Below are 25,576 nucleotides of genomic sequence, written 5' to 3'. Positions count from 1 at the left end.
CAGTGCAAAGTGACTGGGGAGGAGTGAACGCTGCCACAGTCATTCCGCGTTCATTTAGATTACACAGGGAGATGTCCTGCAGATAATCGTACATCTTTCATCCTGATAAAATATGCAAATCAGCTGACAAATGAGCAATTCCTTGTTTATCGACTGATCAGCTGCATGATTATACTGGCCAGATATAAGATATGAACGCAGAGCGCTCCTATGAACACTTGTTTCCAGTAATTGTCCCAAATATCGTGCTGCAGCATAGCCCCTGAAACCGAAGAGTTATACTTACCTGCTCCCCACCACTCCGGTCCTTCGCACTGCCCCAGCTGTTTACACCTGGCAGTGCATGGACATGGTCATACACCACTCCAGCCAATGACTGGCTTACACGATGATGTGGCCACAAGCAGCATGTCACTTCTGAAGCCAGTCATTGACTGGAGCCTTGCAAGTAACCATGGCCATGCACTGCCAGGTGTAAACAGAGCAGGAATCGGAAGATGGAGGCAGTGGGGGCAGTGCACAGGACCAGAGCAGCGTGGAGCATGTATATATATATATATATATATTATAAATCTTCTGTTTCAGAGGCCATGCTGCAGGAACTTGTTAAAAATCATTTTTACCAGAAAAGTGGCAACATTTCCTTCCATCCTGCCTCCTATTCATAAATCAGTGCTTTCCTTCACTGCAGAGGACGGAGCTCACTGGTTATTACCATTTCCTGCCAATCCAGTTAGGCTGGGTTCACACCGGAGCGTTGTGAAAGGAGCGCTCTGTATGCGCGATTGTACGGGCGTTTACAATCGCGCATACAGAGACAAGCAAACACACATTGTCGCGCGTTCCCGAAAGTCTATGTACGGGAACGCGCGACAAACGCCCGAAAAAACGCTCATGTACTTGTTTGAGCGTCGGGCGTTTTACAGTGCGATCGTACGCGCTGTAAAACGCCCAGGTGAGAACCATTCCCATAGGGAAGCATTGGTTTCTCCTTGTTGAGCGTTTTACAGCGCGTAGGAACGCGCTGTAAAACGCTCAGGTCTGAACTGGCTCTTATAGACGCCCTGCAGTAACCAGTAAGCACTTGCTAGTGGGGAAGGCGCTTATTGGTTAACGCTTGAATGACCAGGCCAGAAAAGGCCTTAATGACCAGACACTTTTTTGTCCTTTAGCGCATGTGGTGGTTCAAACGGTTGTAACTATCTTATTTGTTGGACTATAAAAATAAATTTTGCAACAATTTTTTATTTGGGGGAAACTGTATAAAACATTTTTAAAAAGTATATTTTTTTCAAACTATAGCTCCTTATTCTTTAAATATGCAAACTGACACCAAAATAAATTATTATAATTATTTCCATTTTGTTATATAATGATTAGATCGTTTTGTTTTGTTATATAATATGTATAGTATCATGTGAATGGGGCGGTATTGTTTTTTCTTTTATGTATTTTTTTTTTTTTTAACTTCATTTGTAATATATTTCTACAACATAATATGTCCCCCAAGAGCTCATAAAAAGACCTTTGTGGGAGGAAATGTCACTTTTTTTAATTTTCCACTTTTTCCTTTTTATTTTTTACTTTTATTAGTATTTTATTAATATTTTATTGTATTCTTTTTTTATAATTGTATAAAAAAATATATTTTCAATTTTTTTAAATATATTTTTGCCACATAATATGTCCCCCAAGTGGTCATAAAAGGACATTTGTTGGACAGTAAACACTCTTTTATTTAGCACTTTTTCCTTTTTATTGTATTTCATTTTTTTATTTTTTTTTATAATTTTTTATTTTTTTGTGCCACATATTTTATTTCTCTTTTCTTTTATTTATATTTTATTATATTTTTTATTTCATTTTTTAATGGAAATTTTTTTTTTATAATTTATTTTTAGACTTAATGAACTTATTTTTTTATATATATATTTTTACCACATAATTTTTCCCCAAGAGGTCACTGAAAGACCTTTGGGAGCCAATAATTGACTTTTTTTGTACTATTTCCACTGTAACTGGAGCATCCAAAGGAGCCCCGGTTACAGGGAAACCAGCCTGTTGCGGGGGTTTTGTACCAGGGCAGAGCTGACCAGGGTCTCCTGACCCTGCAGCTCTGCGCTCCTCTGCTCCCGAGACACCCAGCGATCACGTGATCGCCAGGTCCACACTGCAGAGCGCTCATAGAGGAGAAGGCAGAAGCGCTAATAAAGCGCTTCTGTCTTCTCCTCGGCTTCCCCACTCTCACTAATAGCCGGGGACCCTTTCCGCTCCTGCTACAGTGCAGGAGCAAAACCTGAGATCCATTCGCTGTACGGCGCTCCGGGCAGAAACACAACTGATCGCAGCTTATTCATTCTCAAATTTTTCGAATTCACTTTACGTTACACACAATAAGAGCATTTTTAGAAAAGAAAATCATATTTTTGTGTTGCAATTTTCTTAGGGCCATATTTATTAATTTTTTTCTGGCTATGGTCTTGTGCGGGGGCTCATTTTTTGCGGGATGAGGTGATGTTTTTATTGCTACTATTTTGGAGTACATATGACTTTTTGATCGATTAACATGTTATTTGGGAGGTGAGGTAACTAAAAAAGCTGTTTTGGCTAATGTTTATTTATTTTATATTTTTAATGCATTCACCTGATGGGGTAGATCATGTGATATTTTTATAGAGCCATTTATTTTTTTTCTATTTTTTTCAATGACTTAATTGGGGAATTTTTTTTTATATGTGAAACTTTATTTTTTTTTAATAAAACACTTTATTATTTTAAGTTTTTTACTTTTTATTTTACACTTTGCGTTCCCCATAAGTTCATACAAGACCTCTGGGGGACATTCAACTTCCCTTCCCCCCCCCCCCCCACTATTGATTTCTCCTGTAACTGGGGCAGACATAGTAGCCCCAGTTACAGGCGAAATACACCCCCAGAGAGGCTGTACAGCAGTATATTGCGCTGTACAGGTCTATGGAAAACCTGGCAGCTCCTGCACTTCCCCGGCCCCAGTGGTCACATGATCACCGGGCCGGGACAGGAAGCAGCATTGCGCTTCCTATCTGTATACACAGTGCTTGTCCAGCGCTGTGTATACAGCGATCTAGAAGGCAGGGACACACAGGAACTGTCCCTGCCTTCTCCCTGGGGTGCCCTGCTGTCACTGACAGCAGGCCCCCTACACAGTAGCTGCACGATTAGCGTGCAGCTGCAATCTCTGAAAGGACGTTCTGAAGTGGTTAATGGAAAATGGATGAGGAGGAACCCACTGTTGAAAGCAAATCATAAAAAAGTGAGAATAATTAGAAAATGCATATTGACAAGCTACAAAGCTTCTTGGAGAATGTCCTTTGGACAGATAAGACAAAACTGGAGCTTTTTGGAAAGTCACATCAGCTCTATGTTCACAGACGCAAAAATGAAGCATGCAAAGAAAAGTACCTACCTTGAAACCTGGAGAAGATTTAGTTATGTTTTGGGATTGCCTTGCTGCATCTGGCACAGGGTGTATGGAATATGTGATGGGTATAATTAAATCTCAAGACCATCAAGGCAATCTGGAGTGAAATGTGCTGCACAGTGTCAGAAAGCTTGGTTTCAGACGCAGGCCATGAGTCCTCCAACATAAAAATGACGCAAAACACACAGCTAAAAACATCCAAGAATGGCTAAGAGCAAAGCTTTGGACTGTTCTGAAGTGGCTTTCTATGAGCCCTGATCTAATTCCTATTGAACATCTGTAGAAGGAGCGGAAACCTGAGACAGCTGGAGAAGTTTGCTCACTAGAAGTGGGCCAAAATAAATCACTTCATTGCAATGATTGCCCCGAAAGCTTGTGCAGCAAAATATTAAGTTAGGGTCCATTCACACATCTGTATGTGTTTTGCGGATCCACGGATCCGCAGATCCACAAAACACGGACATCGGCAATGTGCGTTCTGCATTTTGCAGACCGCACATCTCCGGCACTATATTAGAATATGCCTAATGCGGACCCGCATTTCCGGGTCCGCAATTCCGTTCCTAAAAAAAAAAAAGGACATGTCCTATTCTTATCCGCAATTGCGGACAAGAATAGGACATGTCCTTTTTTTTTTTAGGAACGGAATTGCGGACCCAGAAATGCAGGTCCGCATTTCCAGATCCGGACAGCTCATCGTGCGGCCCCATAGAAATGAATGGGTCTGCAATTGCAAAATGCGGAACAGAATTGCAGACGTGTGAATGGACCCTTAAGAGTACCATGATTTTTGTCCATTAGTTTAATTTATAAATTATTCTGTTGAACCACAATTCAAAAGCAATGTATGATTTTCATTGGTTGATTTTTAGCAAATTTTTACATATTACTTTTGTCAGTTTTGAGTTATTTCAGTGACCATTGCTGGTTTTTCTTTTTTTAACGGAAGGGTACCAACAATTTTGTCCATGTGTGTAGGTCCCAGGGCCGGCTCCAGGTTCATGTGGGCCCTTGGGCGATAAAGTCTCAGTGGGCCCCCTTAAACAGTGATAACTCTCTGAGTACAGATAACATAGTAGATATCAACTGCAGTCCTATGTAACAACACAGATCACACAGTGATGGCTATCAGAGTGCAGAAAATGTAGTAGTGTTACCTGCAGTCCTATGTAAAACCACAGATAACACTAGTGCTGATAATGTGGTAGTGTTACCTACATCCTTAGTGTGCCTTCCTGTGCCTCTCCCATGAACTCAGGGACAGATAACACTTGTGCTAATAATGTGTTAGTGTTACCTGCAGTCCTATGTAAAACCACAGGTAACACTAGTGCTGATAAAGTGGTAGTGTTACCTGCAGTCCTATGTAAAAACCACATATAACACTAGTGCTGATAATGTGGTAGTGTTACCTACATCCTTAGTGTGCCTCCCTGTGCCTCTCCCATGAACTCAGGGACAGACACACACAGGTACGGTCAAATGCACACAGGGAAAGATATACACACAGGGACAGACCGACACACACAGGGACAGATACACAGTGACACACATACACACATGTACACACACACAGGGACACACACAGGGACACACATGCATACAGGGAGGGGGATGCACACAGGGACACACATACACACAGGGACACACATGCATACAGGGAGGGGGATGCACACAGGGACACACATACACACAGGGACACACATGCATACAGGGAGGGGGATACACACAGGGACACACACATACACATTGTTGTAGAAATATTAATAGTTGAAATCCGCTCGCATCAAACTTTGTGTAAGAACAGGCAAATCTCTCAACCGCAGTCAGACAAAGGTGTTTTCATGTTCAGTTCTGCTGAGGAACTGCCTTCCTCCCGCCCAGTCTGTTCACTTTTATTGTTTACTCACAAAAGGTGTAACAATAGAAAGGGGGCCCATCACCTGACCACTTACTTCATGTAACAAGGATGCAGGAAGTGATGACACAGGAAGACAAGACACCATCATTTAGAATAACATAGCCAGCTCACAAACACAAGTATACAATAACCACTGGAGCGAACTCTATCCAGCCTTGCCAGATAAAGTTGCTATGATCCTCATGCATGTTTATTTACAGGACAACGTCATTATCTCCAGCGGCTGATCAGGCGCACTAGAGACAACAAACGCATGTTCCTTTCATATATTGTTCTCTTTAAAAATGCATCCACGCCAAGCCAATAAATCCGCGTCTTGCGCGGGGGCCCTAGCCGGCGTCCATACATCAGCCACATCAGTCTCCCCCGGCCCACAGCCCAGTGCTTGGCACATGGACCATTCGCCGACGGAGACCTCTGTGCCCAGCAGCTGTGACAGGACATACACAGGAAGATATCCACTCCAATGGTTTACCCTGACACTGAGAGACATGATGACAATACACAATATATTAGAAACACATCCTAATAAAATTTCCACAACAACACACAGGGACAGACAGACACACACAGGGACACACATACACACAGGGACAGACAGACACACACATACAGGGACACACATACACACAGGGACACACTCACACAGGGACAGACAGACACACACAGGGACACACATACACACAGGGACACACATACACACAGGGACAGACAGACACACACACACACACAGGGACACATACACACAGGGACAGACAGACACACACACACAGGGACACACATACACACAGGGACACACACACAGGGACAGACAGACACACACAGGGACACACATACACACAGGGACAGACAGACACACACGGACACACATACACACAGGGACACACACACACAGGGACAGACAGACACACACAGGGACACACATACACACAGGGACGCACATACACACAGGGACAGACAGACAGACAGACACACACACACATCAGGAACTTCAGGAAGGTCCTTTATCCCGGAAGGAAACTCCATCTACCCTGTTCTGAGTCCTGGGGCCGCCCACCCCAGCAGTGCACATGGCGAAAATTGTCTGCATTGCTGGGGTAAGCTGCCCTAGAATTCAGAACAGGCAGTTTAATAAAAACCAGGACACAGCTGCAGGAGTGAGCAGGCACAGGGGGCACCCCCAGGAGCAGTGGGCCCCAGGTGTGCCGGGTGTTGACGCTGGCCCTGGTAGGTCCAGCGGGATATTGGCCACCCTGAGACCATTAACAGAAATATCTCAAAATTTTCAGCATGTCACAAAGATCATTATATGGACTAATTTTAGATAAAGGTGTGTACCGCTATCTGATTCACAGGAAAAGTGCTTTGCATAAATCAGTCTCTTCAGGTGAATAGTTTGAGGAAGTTTACATAACCCATAATTATTATTTATTTTTTAAAGTGAAGTCTTGATAAATGGCTTCTTTCTTAAATGAAGCAGGAAAACACAAACCTCAAGGCATAGTAAGTTTGCTGGAGGTATATGGGTACATTTGTTATCATCAGCAAAACTGATATTTCTGCTATCCTCAGCAGGTAAAGTTGTGATGAATACAAGTCATCCATACAAGGTATAACATTCCTCTAACCTTCTAAGGCTACTTTCAGACTAGTAGCACGGACCCCCGTCAGGCTGTTCCGTCGGGTGAACAGCCTGTCAGATCTGTCCTGCCGCTAGTGACCGTGTGCCCCTGGACTGCCGCTCCGTCCCCATTGACTATAATGGGGGTGGGAGCGGAGTTCTGGCGAGGCACGGCAGCGCACGGCGAGAGGCTGCCCGGAATAAATGTCGGAAATGTCATAGTTTTATTCTGGCAGCCTCTCGCCGTGCGCTGCCGTGCCTCCGCCGGAACTACGCCCCCACCCCCATTATAGTCAATGGGGACGGAGCGGCAGTCCGGGGGCACACGGTCACTAGCGGCAGGACGGATCCGACAGGCTGTTCACCCGACGGGGCTGTTACTTATGTTTCTGGAGCCCAGACACATTGTGAAGGAGCCCAGCACCACCCGCATCCTCCGAATGTCCTCCTTGCTCCCGGATGTCACAAAGTTAGAGCGCCGTAATCTCGCAGCTAGCGCATGCGCAGTTCGTTCCCTGAGGCTGATACCAGCACAGGGAAGGAACACTATGCCAGCACTGACATGCCACGCACTCGCGCATTCGCGAGATTACGGCACTCTAATTTGGTGACCTTGGGGAGCAAGAAGGAGATTCGGAGGATGCGGGCGGTGCTGGGCTCCTTCACAGTGGGCGTGGCTGAACTCCAGAAACGTTAGTAACAGCCCCTTGGGCTCCTTACTTGCCTCATTTACATATATATATATACAATAGTTTTTTTTTCCTAAATAAAAGCACTCAGAGCTATGGGGAATGTATATTGCGGATGTGCTAGCAGTGATCTAGCAGCGCATGTCCGCAGCTCTATAGGCAAAATCCAGGTGACAGAATCCCTTAAAATTTTTTCTTTTTTAATATCTTCTATGGTGGTTGGGGAGCCCCAAAATATTCCTGCACAAGGCGCCATCTAACCAAAGGCCATCTACTTGTTGCTAAGGAACCATTTACTATAAAACCTGCCCTGGTAATACTTATGCTCTATCTAGCAGACATTATGATTTTGCTTCTACAACTTTTGTGAAACAGTAATCTTTGCTTCCGGCTATTTAATTTGTTTATCTGGTACTTCAAATATAGGGAAAAGATTTACCAGTATTTGCCTTTTGGGTGGCCAGATCAGTTCCTGGCACATTACCATAATAATTCGTGAAAAAAACTGAGTTGGACAGAAGAGTAAGTAGCATTTTCCTTGTATATAAAGGCTCTTTCACTTGAGCGGATCCCATGCGGATAATCCAATGCGTGAAAGAGAGCCAAGCCCCGTTCCGGACAGCAGAGACACGGAGCAGTAACATGATTGATAATGCTCTTTGACTCTCTGTGACTTTTTTGCTACAAAATCACAGTGACAACTTTATCTTAGTGTGATTTTGTAGTAAAAAGATCACAGAGAGGCACGGAGCATTATCAATCATGTTAATGCTCCGTGTCTCTGCTGTCCGGAACGGGGCTTGGCTCTCTTTCACGCAGCAGATTACCCACATGGCATCCGCTCGTGTGAAAGAGCCCTAACTTTTCTTAATTGGAAACTACCTTCATATACAAATGCACTGTTCATTTTCTATGCAGCATGCTCCTCCAGTTTCTCCAGGGGCATGAAGAAGCCAATTGATGTTGAGCTCTCTCTGGATGGAAACAGTTCAAGGCAAAGACCAAGCAGCAGGCTACTTCTAGGGGGGAAAAAATCTGGTTGTCCCCCTCTCCTTCTAGGTAATTAAAATAAATTTATGGGGTTTTCCAGGCTAACGATATTGATGATCTATCCTCAGGAAAGTTCATTAATACCAGATCCGTGGTGGTCCAACACCCAGCACCCCTACCAACCAGCTGGAAGTACCATTGGAAACATTTACTTCAATGGGAGCTGAACTGCAGTAACCCAACACAGGCACTACACTTTGAACGGAGCTCTGCTTGCGGCTCCATTTTTAATGGTAGTTCTGGTGGGGGTGCAGGCTGTTGGACCCCCACTGATCTTATATTTAAGACTATAGGCTGGGGAAAGGTCATCAAACCTTTTAATTTTCACATTCGTGCCATATCTCTTACCTTCATAGGAACCTAAAACTCCCAGCATGCAGACCTTCAGGATCTGCTGGGAGTTGTGGTTTGCCCATGTTCCTAAAGGCCACACAAAAACTACTTTACCATTAAAAATGCAGTAAAACTGCATGTCAGGCTAATTTTCGGCAACATGGAGACTATGTGGGATCTCATCCTTTAGAGGATATGCCATAAATTCCACCTGTGGGATTTTCACCTATTGACCAAAATGAGTCCACCAATTGCTGCATATCACATTTTCCATATGCTGCAGTGGAGACATGGACAGATCCACCTTTCAATTGAAATCTGTGGTGAAGAATGCAGCAGCCTGGAATTTGCAAAGTGGGGTCAGCTAATATTTGCATGCAGTAGGCCCTAAATTTTACTGGTACCGTAGGCACCTTACTCCGCCACTGATAGATTTTAACACTAACTCAATGCAATTTTAAAATTGTTTATGTCTCTGAAATAGCATCCTTATAACACTCTCGGGTTGCCCCGATTGTCTTCCTCTTGTTATCTTATTGAACGGTGGGGATTTGAACACTGGTAGCACCACTGAATAGAGAGATAGCCACACTGCCAAGGACGAACTGCTCCTGGTTTGAGTGACCATTGACTGACAGTTATTTCTAGGAGGTTGAGTAGATACGAACTTGCCGTATCTGGAATGCTGATTAAGCGCAATAAGTATTTAAAGGGGTTATCCGAGTTAAAACGCATAAAACTCATCAGGACATACATATACATTAGTTAAGCTTGATTTCTTAAGAGAAAACCCATACTTACACCTTTGCATGGTTCTGTTATTATTGCTTTGTTTACATGTAACAGTGACTCAGCTCTCCCTCATGAATATTTGTGGGTGTGAATAATCTGCCCTTCCCCGCCCCCTGCACAACCTAACCTTGCATACAAACACAGTCACATGATCATCTCCTAGCTCACAGCGGCAGAAGATCTTCCTGTCACATTGCAGATACACAGATATATATGTATCTAAGCTATATGACAGCTATATGTATCTAAGCTATATGAGAGCTATATGTATCTAAGCTATATGAGAGCTATATGTATCTAAGATATATGACAGCTATATGCATCTAAGCTTTATGACAGCTATATGTATCTAAGCTATATGACAGCTATATGTATCTAAGCTATATGACAGCTATATGTATCTAAGCTATATGACAGCTATATGTATCTAAGCTATATGAGAGCTATATGTTAAAGATGTGTGAATTTTATTCTATATTTTGTATATCTAGGACTGTAATGAGTTAACTTTTTCTTTTCCAAGTGCCTCCCCCCCACCCCTCTCTTTGTTTCAAGGCTGGAGAGGAGGGAGAGGGGGGCAAAGTGCTGCGGGCAGTGTCTGATTTCTCATCTTTCTGCAGGTGTCCCATAGAGTGTGGTGGAGATGCGTAAGCCAATCATATGGCTTGATGATATATATATTATTCACTGCCTATAGAGAAGCACCTCTTTGAAGTGTCACATATGACATATGCAGTATTATTGTTAGAATAGAAGCCATTACAAAATGGCGATGGTAACGAGATGTTTACATTAGTTCACATTCCAAAGTGGTATTCACTGCACAGATGTTGAAGTGTTATCTCTGTTTCTCTTATCTCTTCTTCCTTTTTGACCAATGAAACAATGTTTTAGCCTCAGAGAGGACTGCCCTCTTCTGAAGATGTTTAATACGGCTTACCCCATGTAATAAAAGTTAGAGATTGCTTTGACCAACTTCTGTGTCAGTGTTCAGTCTCTCAGCCACGCATGGATATTAACCCCTGGGGGGGTACATTGATCTAGAACACCAGAGTGTATCTAAAATGCCCTAATTTAGGGCTGCTTTAACAAATGGCCCCAATGTGGGGCCCCAAGGCGAAGGGAGCATCGACAGCCGACACACAAGAGGCCCCAGGACTTGACGAACGGCAGAGAGGAGATGGCCAGCTTTCATAGAACGGTAAGAATACTCTTACCTGCCTTTCTGCCATTTAGTTTGTCACTTCATGTTGGCTTAGTCTGCTGTGAGGTGGTACCCATGTAAGTATAGTAGTCGGCTGTAATGCTGAAAGCCTGGGGTCCATAGAACCATAGTCTGAAATTATAGATCACTCTGGTGTGTATATGTTTTGTATGTGTCTGCGATTTATGTGAGGAGTGAGTTGAGCACAGACGGTAAAACCACAGACAAAGGGAAGGGACAGTAACCTCCTGGTTTGGAAGGAGGTGCTGTAGCGCCGAGGTGTGGGACAAAGAAACTCCGGCTGACCTGACCAGGAAGACGCGCATAGAGCCGTATGACCTTTTGATCTAATGGAAGACTGCGGAGACTACCTGACCTGACCCTAGGAAGATGGTAGAACCTCTCATGATCTTTTGATCTAGGGGAAGACTGCAGTGATATTCTCTACCTGATCTGACCCCAGGAAGATGCGACGGAGCCCGCCTGACCCCTGGTTTTGGGGAAGACGTGCGGGGAGTCCCGGCTGACTAGTCAGACGTTATAGTCAGATTTGAGCAAACCAGTGGGGAGGGTGAATCCTGTCTGCGGAAGAAAGGGCTAAAGGTGCTGATCACTCCTCTGTTTTGTGTGTGTGTCAGTTTGAAATACTGTTGTTAAGAGGGCAGTCCAGAGAATATACTACTCCCTCCTTGTAGCGAGAGAAGAAGGAAGTCAACATGTGAAGAATGATAAAAAGTTAAGGGAGATTATAGGATGTGATATGGAGAATTGAAAGTTAAAATGTGACAAAGAATGTTAGAGAAAGGGTGGCCCCGGACAGAAGGTCGCCCGGCTGGCAACAGGGATGAAAATCTGTTTGAAACTGTGAAGTTAGAGTTTACAGATTGAGGGCATCAGAACTCCGGTGATGTTAAAGGGGGAGTTTTAACGAGTGAGAAAACAGAGCAGTGTCAGGATGATAGTTGATGGCATTAGCAGGAAAGAAAGTGCCCCAGTGTCTGCAATCAGAAAGGCGCTTGTGTTAAATGTTCAGAAATGAACTGGTTAAATAGGGAAGATCCAAAAAAAAAAAAAGATGGTCAGGAACTGTGAAATAGAGAAATTCATTTCCGCCCCCACCTTCACACAGAAACATTCCTGAGATAAGAGGAGCAGGGAATTATGGGGGAGGGAATCAGGCAGAGTAAGTGATGTTATATGTGTAATATTATTATAGAAGACAAAGAATTGTTCAATAATCTTCTTTCTTCTTTCCCAAGCAGTGTACTGTGGGAATCCAGCTTTTAACAAAATGACTGTATGATTATAACATGTATATTGTCTTACAGCGACAGACCATCAGCAATTCTGGGTGTGGTGTGGCTATCTGTTTCCAGGAAAGCTGTGTTTGTCTGTGCTGCAAGTTTTGGGATGAAACAATGTGGGTTGGAAGACATAAATGATTCAGTGGAATGTGAATGGGTGTGGCTTTGAGTTGTAATTGAGGCGAATATGTGTGAAGACTGATTATGAGCTGTTAATGAAAATGAGTACATGAAAATGTATATGAATGCGTATGGAGTACGGTATTAGTTTTTTTAAATAATATGCGCATTGAGAATTTTATTTCATTTTTCTTGGAAGTTTTGGGGTTTTTATTGGTGCCAACAGCATTGATCAAGCTGTACATTTTTTTTTATATCGAAGTCAATGAAAAGTTTTTATGGGCCCTTTGTGTGTTCATGTCTGTATTGTCAGATCTGTTTGTTTCAATGTTTGAAGTTACGTGTTACATGTTAAGTGTTGTGCTAAACATCAGAGCTCTGTTCTTACAGATAGCTGCCACATTACTGATGGACAAAAGGGGGACCACAGCGTCCGACTGAAGGGGGTGGACTTAGATGACTCAGAGCGGAGGGAGGAAGATAGGGGTGGACGTTACAGACAACGACAGCCCTTGTGCCCATCCCCTAGTTATAAGACACTCCCATGGAAGATGAGAAGTCCTGTTTTGTTTTCCAGTCTATTAATTCCGCGATAGGGAAAGTTGGATACTTCTGTAAGCCAAAATGCAGAGTAACATCAAGCGGCATTGGGTGGTTCAGTGGTGCCAACCATAGGTAGTGTTCCTTTGGCATTGCTACAGCCCTGATGTCAAACGCCTCATTGAAGTGAGGAAAAAGTAAATCTGCCACCCTGTGATGGGCCTGCAGAGTCTTTGGGACCCAGATCCCAGAAGACAGAGTGTTGTGCTGTGTGTGGTACTCCTCGTCCACACCACACGAGAGGATTGTATTCTATGTTGACCATGCCCGGATCACTGTCCGTCCCCACAGACACCCATGTTTTGTTGTCATAAGGAGAACACAAAGACAGGGAGGGGGGGGGGGAGTTAGATCAAGATTAGGAAACAGGAAATCCAGTATCGGCTCTACTTTTAAACATTTTTAGCAGATTCATTCTGGCCCAATGATATCCCTCACACTGGGTGATAAAGAAGTAGTCCCGTTTTTGATTGATACTGGAGCAGCCAAGACAGTTGTGCACAGCAAACATGGCCTCCCCTGATTTACTCTCCAAGGACACCAGTCTTTGGGTAGAAGTGGATGGGAAAGTAGTACGCTCCCTTTTCAAACAAAACCATCCATATTAGATTTGCCCCTAACCAAGATGCGCTTGCCCGTTTGCTGGTCAGTGGTAACGCCCTTTGTTGCCTCCTAGGTGCAGATTTGCTTGCAAAAGTACATTCTGGTATCTCATATCAGGAGGACGGCACTGTGAAGCTTACAGGTGCCCTCAACGACCAGGAACTTTGTTTGTTAAAGACCAGGAACTTTGTTTGTTGGCCATTGGTGATAAAATTCCCTGGTCCATGTTTGTATCAGTACTCCCAGAAGCTGAAAAAAGCAAAACCACTCACCATTGGATGGTACATGACCTACATGCCGTTAATGAAGCCACAGTTTCTAACACCCACATCGTGCCCAATACACACACCTTGTTGGCTCAGGTTCCCATTACCTCTACTCACTCCACTGTGATTGATTTGTCCTTTAGTCCCTACCGCCTCACAGATGAGGTGGTAGATGCTTTTTATGCCTAGAACTGGCAATTTTGTGTTCCCCCACACTGGGACTATCAGATTATTACATTTAGATTGTATTGTTATGAAGTGAGTGGCCATGACTCAGCTGTCCTCACCCAACTGCATGGCCAGCAATAATGCCCCGTAGCATATTATTTAGTCAGACTTGATCCCGTGGCCAGAGGTGCCCCTTTCGGCATCAGAGCTGTAGTAGTTGTACTAGCTGTGCTTGATGAAAGCTCTGAGATAGCTCTGAACCACAAAGTGATGGTGATATTACATCTATCCTCATGAACGTACAATCCAAATGATTGTTTTGTTGCCCATTATTTGAGAATGCAGTGTTCCATTTTGTTGCCTGACAATGTTGCTCTCCAAAGGTGTAATACTTTGGACCCAGCCACCCTGTTGCCTCTGGACCAAGGGGGGAGGGAAGAGTTAGGGCACCGCACTTTAAACTTTTCTTCCAGATTCAAAGGAAGAGGCTCCTGACTGTTGGCAGATGATGTCACAAGAGGTAGTGGGATTTGGTAAATCAGCCATTAGGTAATCTAGATCATGTGCTCTTTGTGGATGGATAAAGGTATGGCCAGGATGGCAGGTACTACACAGGTTGGGCAGTGGTGATTAAACGTGAACTACCACACATGTCTGCTCAAGAAGTGGAGCTAAAAGACTCTGAAGATGGCTTGCAGATATGCAGATGGAAAAACAGCCAACATTTACACTGATTCCAGGTGTGCTTTTGGGATAGCCCATGACTATGGGCCCACATGGAAAGCCAGAGACTCCTTGATCGCTTCAGGTAAACCCATCGAAAATGGGGAAGCAGTGAGGTCTCTGATGGAAGCCCTCTTGTCACTAACATGAGAGGTGATGATAGCAACGAAAGGCCACTGTAAACAGATGCAGAGGAGGCAAAGGGGAAAGCCATGGCAGATCAGGTGGCAAAAATGGCTGCCAAATTACCTAAGCAGACCCCTGTCTTAAGTTGCCTACAGTTCAGGTCCCTGAAATAACTCCTCCTGTCTCCCGAAAGTTCTTAAGACCTTACAGAACCAGATGGGGAAGGAGGAAAGGGACTGGTGGATGGAAAAGGGGGGACTACAAATAAGAAGGGAAACTTTACCTTCCCAGGTCCCTCTAATCCACGATGGCACAGGCAACCCATGGAGTGACGCACCAGACAAAAACTGCTATGTGTGATTTAGTACGTAGCATATGGTACGCCCCAGGGTTCAGCACTGTAACAGTCAGACATACTCAAGGATAAACGGTCGTGTCCAGAACAACGTGGGCAAGGTGGTTAAGGTACCCAAGAAACACGTCTTGCTTTTTGTATCTGTTTCAACGTTTGCAGACTACCTTAAACTACCCATAGTGGGTATGTATGAGTATGTATTGATATGTGACTTGTTTTCAGGATGGCCAAAACCGTACCCAAAGAAGTAAAAAAGATTATGGCCGAAGTTGTGTGCAGGTACTGGGTACCTTAGATCATTGAAAGTGACACAGGTGTTCACTTCACAGGTGAAGTGATGCAGGAGATGATGAAGGTTTTGGGTGTAGGACAGGCCTTACATGCTTCGTACCATCCACAAAGCAGCAGTAGAGTAGGGAAAAGGAACTGAACGGGACACTAAGTTAAAGATTCAAAAGCCTTAGAGTGCCTGCTGGTAGCCCTATTTTAGTAAGGTATACGCCTAACCGTGAGACAGGCCTTTGTCCCTATAAGGTCCTTTTTGGGTCAGCCCCTAGGATAGGATTTATTTCCCACAGCAGTTTCAGATGCAACATGGTTGTCTGGCAGATTATGTGATCAGTTTGTACAAGCATTTGACTAAAGTACATTTTCGAGTTTTTGCTTCACTTCCAGGTTTTGATAAAGTACCAGGAACCCACCCACTTGTGTCTGGAGATTGGGTGGTAGAAAAAGACACGTTAGAAAAGTCCTAAAACCCTGGTTTGATGGTCCATTCCGAGTGTTGTTGACCACAAGCACAGTGAAGCTCAAAGGAAAGGAAAATTGTATTGATTTCAAGGAAGTGTTGAGACTGGTTTTCCCTTGTGTGATTGTTGATCATGACTCAAAAGAATATGGAAAATTGTATGAAAACATCGATCCAGAAAATCAGAAGCACTGATGACCTGTTAAAGATGTGTGAATTTTATTCTATATTTTGTATATCTAGGACTGTAATGAGTTAACTTTTTCTTTTCCAAGTGCCTCCCCCCCCCCACCCCTCTCTTTGTTTCAAGGCTGGAGAGGAGAGAGAGGGGGGCAAAGTGCTGCGGGCAGTGTCTGATTTCTCATTTTTCTGCAGGTGTCCCATAGAGTGTGGTGGAGATGCGTAAGCCAATCATATGGCTTGATGATATATATATTATTCACTGCCTATAGAGAAGCACCTCTTTGAAGTGTCACATATGACGTATGCAGTATTATTGTTAGAATAGAAGCCATTACAAAATGGCGATGGTAACGAGATGTTTACATTAGTTCACATTCCAAAGTGGTATTCACTGCGCAGATGTTGAAGTGTTATCTCTGTTTCTCTTATCTCTTCTTCCTTTTTGACCAATGAAACAATGTTTTAGCCTCAGAGACTGCCCTCTTCTGAAGATGTATAATACGGCTTACCCCATGTAATAAAAGTTAGAGATTGCTTTGACCAACTTCTGTGTCAGTGTTCAGTCTCTCAGCCACGCGTGGATATTAACCCCTGGGGGGTACATTGATCTGGAACACCAGAGTGTATCTAAAATGCCCTAATTTAGGGCTGCTTTAACAATATGTATCTAAGCTATATGACAGCTATATATATCAAAGATATATGACAGCTATATGTATCTAAGCTTTATGACAGATTTATGTATCTAAGCTATATGACAGCTATATGTATCTAAGCTATATCGCAGCTATATGTATCTAAGCTATATGACACCTATATGTATCTAAGCTATATGACAGCTATATGTATCTAAGCTATATGACAGCTATATGTATCTAAGCTTTGTTACAGCTATATGTATCTAAGCTATATGACAGCTATATGCATCTAAGCTATATGACAGCTATATGTATTTAAACTTTATGACAGCTATATGTATCTAAGCTATATCACAGCTATATGTATCTAAGCTATATGAGAGCTATATGTATATAAGCTATATGGCAGCTATATGTATCTAAGATATATGACAGCTATATGTATCTAAGCTTTATGACAGCTATATGTATCTAAGCTATTTGACAGCTATATGTATTTAAGCTTTATGACAGCTATATGTATCTAAGCTATATGACAGCTATATGTATCTAAGCTATATGACAGCTATATGCATCTAAGCTATATGACAGCTATATGTATCTAAGATATATGACAGCTATATGTATAAAATCTATATTACACCTACATCTATCTAAGCCAGTGTTTCCCAACCAGTGTGCCTCCAGCTGTTGCAAAACTACAACTCCCAGCATGCCCGCACAGCCAAAGGCTGTCCAGGCATTCTGGGAGTTGTAGTTTTGCAACAGCTGGAGGCACACTGGTTGGGAAACACTGATCTAAGCTATATGAGAGCTATATGCATCTAAGCTACAGTACAGACCAAAAGTTTGGACACACCTTCTCATTCAAAGAGTTTTCTTTATTTTCATGACTATGAAGGCATCAAAACTATGAATTAACACATGTGGAATTATATACATAACAAACAAGTGTGAATCAACTGAAAATATGTCATATTCTAGGTTCTTCAAAGTAGCCACCTTTTGCTTTGATTACTGCTTTGCACACTCTTGGCATTCTCTTGATGAGCTTCAAGAGGTAGTCCCCTGAAATGGTCTTCCAACAGTCTTGAAGGAGTTCCCAGAGATGCTTAGCAATTGTTGGCCCTTTTGCCTTCACTCTGCGGTCCAGCTCACCCCAAACCATCTCGATTGGGTTCAGGTCCGGTGACTGTGGAGGCCAGGTCATCTGGCGCAGCACCCCATCACTCTCCTTCATGGTCAAATAGCCCTTACTTTCAAAGTTTTCCAAATTTTTCAGCTGACTGACTGACCTTCATTTCTTAAAGTAATGATGGCCACTCGTTTTTCTTTACTTAACTGCTTTTTTCTTGCCATAATACAAATTCTAACAGTCTATTCAGTAGGACTATCAGCTGGGTATCCACCTGACTTCTCCTCAACGCAACTGATGGTCCCAACCCCATTTATAAGGCAAGAAATCCCATTTATTAAACCTGACAGGGCACACCTGTGAAGTGAAAACCATTTCAGGGGACTACCTCTTGAAGCTCATCAAGAGAATGACAAAAGTGTGCAAAGCAGTAATCAAAGCAAAAGGTGGCTACTTTGAAGAACCTAGAATATGACATATTTTCAGTTGTTTCACACTTGTTTGTTATGTATATAATTCCACATGTGTTAATTTATAGTTTTGATGCCTTCATAGTCATGAAAATAAAGAAAACTCTTTGAATGAGAAGGTGTGTCGAAACTTTTGGTCTGTACTGTATATGACAGCTATATGTATCTAAGCAATATGAAAGCTATATGTATCTAAGCTATATCACAGTTATATGTATTTAAACTATATTACAGCTATATGTATCTAAGCTATATGACAACTATATGTATCTAAGCTATATGACAGATATATGTATCTAAGCTATATGACAGCTACAGTTGCAAGAAAAAGTATGTGAACCCTTTGGAATTATATGGATTTCTGCACAAATTGGTCATAAAATGTGATCTGATCTTCATCTAAGTCACAACAATAGACAATCACAGTCTGCTTAAAATAATAACACACAAAGAATTAAATGTTACCATGTTTTTATTGAACACACCATGTAAATATTCACAGTGCAGGTGGAAAAAGTATGTGAACCCCTAAACGAATGACATCTCCAAGAGCTAATTGGAGTGAGTTGTCAGCCAACTAGAGTCTAATCAATGAGATGAGATTGGAGGTGTTGGTTACAGCTTCCCTGCCCTATAAAAAACACACACCAGTTCTGGGTTTGCTTTTCACAAGAAGCATTGCCTGATGTGAATGATGCCTCACACAAAAGAGCTCTCAGAAGACCTATGATTAAGAATTGTTGACGTGCATAAAGCTGGAAAGGGTTATAAAAGTATCTCCAAAAGCCTTGCTGTTCATCAGTCCACGGTAAGACAAAGTGTCTATAAATGGAGAAAGTTCAGCACTGCTGCTACTCTCCCTAGGAGTGGCCGTCCTGTAAAGATGACTGCAAGAGCACAGCGCAGACTGCTCAATGAGGTGAAGAAGAATCCTAGAGTGTCAGCTAAAGACTTACAAAAGTCTCTGGCATATGCTAATATCCCTGTTAGCAAATCTACGATACGTAAAACACTAAACAAGAATAGATTTCATGGGAGGATACCACAGAGGAAGCCACTGCTGTTCAAAAAAAACATTGCTGCACGTTTACAGTTTGCACAAGAGCACCTGGATGTTCCACAGCAGTACTGGCAAAATATTCTGTTGACAGATGAAACCAAAGTTGAGTTGTTTGGAAGAAACACACAACACTATGTGTGGAGAAAAAGAGGCACAGCACACCAACATCGAAACCTCATCCCAACTGTGAAGTATGGTGGTGGGGGCATCATTGTTTGGGGCTGCATTGCTGCATCAGGGCCTGAACGGATTGCTATCATCAAAGGAAAAATGAATTCCCAAGTTTATCTAGACATTTTGCAAGAGAACTTAAGGCCATCTGTCCACCAGCTGAAGCTCAACAGAAGATGGGTGTTGCAACAGGACAACGACCCAAAGCATAGCAGTAAATCAACAACAGAATGGCTTAAATAGAAGAAAATACGCCTTCTGGAGTGGCCCAGTCAGAGTCCTGACCTCAACCCGATTGAGATTCTGTGGCATGACCTCAAGAAAGTGATTCACACCAGACATCCCAAGAATTTTGCTGAACGGAAACAGTTCAATAAAGAGGAATGGTCAAGAATTACTCCTGACCGTTGTGCACGTCTGATCTGCAACTACAGGAAACGTTTGGTTGAAGTTATTGCTGCCAAAGGAGGTTCAACCAGTTATTAAATCCAAGGGTTCACATACTTTTTCCACCTGCACTGTGAATGTTTGCACGGTGTGCTCAATAAAAACATGGTAACATTTAATTCTTTGTGTGTTATTAGTTTAAGCAGACTGTGATTGTCTATTGTTGTGACTTAGATGAAGATCAGATCACATTTTATGATCAATTTTGTGCAGAAATCAATATAATTCCAAAGGGTTCACATACTTTTTCTTGCAACTGTATATGTACCAAGCTATAGGATAGCTATATGTATCTAAGCTATATGTATCTAAGCTATATGAGAGCTATATGTATCTAAGCTATATGAGAGCTACAGTCTTGTGAAAAAATTAGGACACCCTTTGAAAGCATGTGGTTTTTTGTAACATTTTTAATAAATGGTTATTTCATCTCCGTTTCAACAATACAGAGAGATTAAAGTAATCCGACTAAACAAAGAAAACTGAAGAAAAGTCTTTTCAAGATCTTCTGTAAATGTCATTCTACAAAAATGCCTATTCTAACTGAGGAAAAACATAGGACACCCTTGCCCCTAATAGCGAGTGTTACCTCCTTTGGCTGAAATAACTGCAGTGAGACGGTTCTTGTAGCCATCTACCAGTCTTCGACATCGGTCTGAGGAAATTTTACCCCACTCCTCAATGCAGAACTTTTTCAGCTGTGAGATGTTTGAGGGGTTTCTTGCACGTACAGCCCTTTTCAAGTCACCCCACAGCATCTCAATGGGATTCAAATCTGGACTTTGACTTGGCCATTCCAGTACTCTCCATTTCTTCTTTTCCAGCCAATCTTTGGTTGATTTACTAGTATGTTTTGGGTCATTGTCATGTTGCATGGTCCAGTTCCGCTTCAGCTTTAATTTTCTAACTGATGGTCTCACATGTTCTTCAAGCACCTTCTGATACACAGTAGAATTCATCGTGGATTCTATGATGGTGAGCTGACCAGGTCCTGCTGCAGCAAAGCAGCCCCAAACCATGACACTTCCACCTCCATGCTTCACAGTTGGTATGAGGTTCTTTTCTTGGAATGCTGTGTTTGGTTTACGCCAAACATGTCCTCTGCTGTTGTGTCCAAATAATTCAATTTTGGACTCATCTGTCCAAAGAACATTATTCCAGAAGTCCTGGTCTTTGTCAACTTTATCGCTGGCAAATGTCAGTCTGGCCTCGATGTTTCTCTTGGAAAGCAAAGGTTTCCTCCTTGCACACCTCCCATGCAAGTTAAACTTGTACAGTCTCTTTCTGATTGTAAAGGCATGTACTTCTACATCAACAGTAGCCAGAGCCTGCTGTAGTTCTCGAGATGACACTTTAGGGTTTTTGGATACCTCTTTTAGCATCTTGCGGTCTGCTCTTGGGGTGAACTTGCTGGGGCGACCAGTCCTGGGCATGTTGGCAGTTGTTTTGAAAGCCCTCCACTTGTAGACTATCTTCCGGACAGTGGAATGGCTGATTTCAAAATCTTTTGAGATCTTTTTAAATCCCTTCCCAGACTCATAGGCTGCTACAATCTTTTTTCTGAAGTCCTCTGACAGCTCTTTTGCTCTCACCATGGTGCTCACTCTCACTTCAACAGTCAGGAGCACACCAAACTAAATGTCTGAGGTTTAAATAGGGCAAGCCTCATTCAACATGCAGAGTAACGATCTACTAATTATGTGCACCTGGTGTGATATACCTGTGTGAGATCTGAGCCAATTTAAGAGGGAATACATGTGAGGGTGTCGTATCTTTTTCCTCAGTTAGAATAGGCATTTTTGTAGAATGACATTTACAGAAGATCTTGAAAAGACTTTTCTTCAGTTTTCTTTGTTTAGTTGGATTACTTTAATCTCTCTGTATTGTTGAAACGGAGATGAAATAACCATTTATTAAAAATGTTACAAAAAACCACATGCTTTCAAAGGGTGTCCTAATTTTTTCACATGACTGTATATGTATCTAAGCTATATGACAGCCATATGTATCTAAGCTATATGAGAGCTAAATGTATCTAAGCTATATGACAGCTATATGTATCTAAGCTATATGACAGCTGTATGTATCTAAGCTATATCACAGCTATATGTATTTAAGCTATATTACAGCTATAAGTATCTAAGCTATATGACAGCTATATGTATCAAAGCTATATGAGAGCTATATGTATCTAAGCTATATGAGAGCTATATGTATCTAAGCTATATGACAACTATATGTATCTAAACTATATGTACCTAAGCTATATGACAGCTATATGTATCTAAGCTATATGACAGCTATATGTATCAAAGCTATATGACAGCCATATGTATCTAAGCTATATGACAGCTATATGTATGTAAGCTATATGACAGTTATATGTATCTAAGCTATATGAGAGCTATTTGTATCTAAGCTATATGACAGCTATTTGTATCTAAGCTATATGACAGCTATATGTATCTAAGCTATATGTATCTAAGCTATATGTATCTAAGCTATATGACAGCTATATGTATCTAAGCTATATGTCAGCTATATGTATCTAAGCTATATGACAGCCATATGTATCTAAGCTATATGACAGCTATATGTATCTAAGCTATATGAGAGCTAAATGTATCTAAGCTATATGACAGCTATATGTATCTATGCTATATGACAGCTGTATGTATCTAAGCTATATCACAGCTATATGTATTTAAGCTATATTACAGCTATATGTATCTAAGCTATATGACAGCTATATGTATCTAAGCTATATGACAGCTATATGTATCTAAGCTATATGAGAGCTAAATGTATCTAAGCTATATGACAGCTATATGTATCTATGCTATATGACAGCTGTATGTATCTAAGCTATATCACAGCTATATGTATTTAAGCTATATGACAGCTATATGTATCTAAGCTATATGACAGCTATATGTATCTAAGCTATATGACAGCTATATGTATCTAAGCTATATGAGAGCTAAATGTATCTAAGCTATATGACAGCTATATGTATCTATGCTATATGACAGCTGTATGTATCTAAGCTATATCACAGCTATATGTATTTAAGCTATATTACAGCTATATGTATCTAAGCTATATGACAACTATATGTATCTAAGCTATATGACAGCTATATGTATCAAAGCTATATCACAGCTATATGTATCTAAGCTATTTGACAGCTATATGTATCTAAGCTATATGAGAGCTATTTGTATCTAAGCTATATGACAGCTATTTGTATCTAAGCTATATGACAGCTATATGTATCTAAGCTATATGTATCTAAGCTATATGTATCTAAGCTATATGACAGCTATATGTATCTAAGCTATATGTCAGCTATATGTATCTAAGCTATATGACAGCCATATGTATCTAAGCTATATGACAGATATATGTATCTAAGCTATATGTACTAAGCTATATGACAGCTATATCTATCTAAGCTATATGAGAGCTATATGTATCTAAGCTATATGAGAGCTATATGTATCTAAGCTAGATGACAGCTATATGTATCTAAGCTATATGACAGCTATATGTTTCTAAGCTATATGACAGCTATATGTATCTAAGCTATATGAGAGCTATATGTATCTAAGCTATATGACAGCCATCTGTATCTAATCTATATGATGCCTACTGTAGGTGTCATATAGCTCAGATACATATAGCTGTCATTTAGCTTATATAAATATAGCTGTCATATAGCTTAGATAGGATCACAGGGAGGGAGAGGCCACACTGTTGAATCTTTCCGCCCCACTGCCAGCACTGGTAAGGATCGTGCATGCGCGATCCTTCACAGGTGCCGCGGCGGCCAGAGGAGAGAGGGGGGGGGGAATAAATGTTAAGTTTTACCCCTTTGTCCCCTAGGGGATCAGTACTTTAAGCCCTAAAGTAGGCAAATAAACCCTAAGAAATTTGACAATTTACTAAACTACTGTCCAAGAGTTAGCTGTAACCCTGGGCTAAACAGTGTAAAGATGCTCCAGATCTATCAGAGTACCTGATGCCAGAAGGCAAATTTGGTCTTTAGACTGTCTAGTCTAAGTTTAAACCATCTAATAGTTGACTTAGATGGCGCAAGAATTGTGCAACAACATTCTGGTGCATGATATGATGTAGTACTTGTCCACTTGCCTAGAGAAGTGCAAATGTGCCTTAGACAATTAGTAAAAATAGTGCCCGGCCAGAATTCTGCCTCATTTTCATTAGTAAATCTGCTCCAATATGCTTAAATACAAAAGATTATATCTACTACACAGGACGTACAATTGTCAGACTCCTATGGCCCTCCTATAATTATTCCAATGTCAAAGCACTCTCAATCACCACATGGTCAAATCAGTCAAAATTGGTCAAAGTGAGCTAAGAGTTTTAATAACACATAATAAGGAAATAAAATTAGCCCAATATGTGATATATCACTCTACAGCCTGGAGACCGGACAAGCCCTCCACGGAGACGTTTATCTGACATACCTCACTATCAAACACACAATGTTTCTTCTGCCACTTTGCACTTTGCCATTGTAAATAATATTTATATGGGAGTCGCAGATGGCATTTTATATCATGAGTAAGGGTCGTTAACTTGAGATCCGAAACGCGTCGATTTTACATCTGTCTTGTTTTGTATGGATTTTACCGCATCGAATAAAGGATATAATTTTATCAGAAGCTGGACCCCTCTACTTTTTACACAGCCCTCCACGTATGTTTCACCTGTGATGTGTTCAAAAGGATGGTTACCCGTTCCCACGGATGTTCCTATGCAGATTTAGTGTATGTGTGTAATGATACAAACGTCTGTATGCCCAGACTCTTCACAATCTCACAAAAACTACTGTAGAGAGTTTGCACAATCTGTAATAACTGGAAAGCTGACTTACCTTTTTGGATATTGCTGTTCACTTACAGGATTGGCAAATAAGACTAGCAGCAGGATGACCAAGATAATATGAGCCAAGATTAAGAATAAGATTTTAAGACGAGAAACCTTCATGGTTTCAAGCAGATGAAGAGCAGAACATGTTGGAGGTGGATAGTAGGTGAAGGTGGAGCTGTGCTGGAGGTATCTACTGCATCTGTTGCTTCAGCAATGTTCTTGTCATGCAAGATGCTTCCTTTGTATGACATGAACCTCAGACCACTTTGTACGCCCCACCAAAGTGTCCTCCTGTTTGTACTTTTCGTTTCCACCCATTGGTTAAACAGACTGCCTTTTTTTCTCAGCCAGGTAAAGAAAAAGTTACAGTGAGAAAGTGCTCTTCCAGAAGAAGATCAAGTGAACTAGAAAGTTTGGAGCTTTAACCCACTGATTGCCACAACCTAAATATAATTATCATATGTGGTCACACTTGAGAAGCTGTACGTTT

At 41.8% G+C, this 25,576-nt stretch overlaps 1 protein-coding gene across 1 annotated transcript in view; it reads right to left on the bottom strand.

The window, feature by feature from the left end:
- ST6GALNAC1 (ST6 N-acetylgalactosaminide alpha-2,6-sialyltransferase 1) overlaps window positions 1-25,307 on the bottom strand; it is a 163,396-nt gene extending 138,089 nt beyond the window's left edge. The window contains exon 1 of the mRNA XM_040437068.1: window positions 25,091-25,307. Within this exon, the coding sequence (XP_040293002.1) occupies window positions 25,091-25,203 (113 nt within the window). The 5' untranslated portion in view covers window positions 25,204-25,307. The remainder of the gene's footprint in view (window positions 1-25,090) is intronic.
- Window positions 25,308-25,576: the final 269 nt, after the last annotated feature.

This window comes from Bufo bufo, chromosome 6 (assembly GCF_905171765.1).
Source record: "Bufo bufo chromosome 6, aBufBuf1.1, whole genome shotgun sequence".
Taxonomy (NCBI): domain Eukaryota; kingdom Metazoa; phylum Chordata; class Amphibia; order Anura; family Bufonidae; genus Bufo; species Bufo bufo.
The sequence above is the reverse complement of the archived record's forward strand: the minus strand, read 5'-3'. Positions and strand labels throughout refer to the sequence as shown.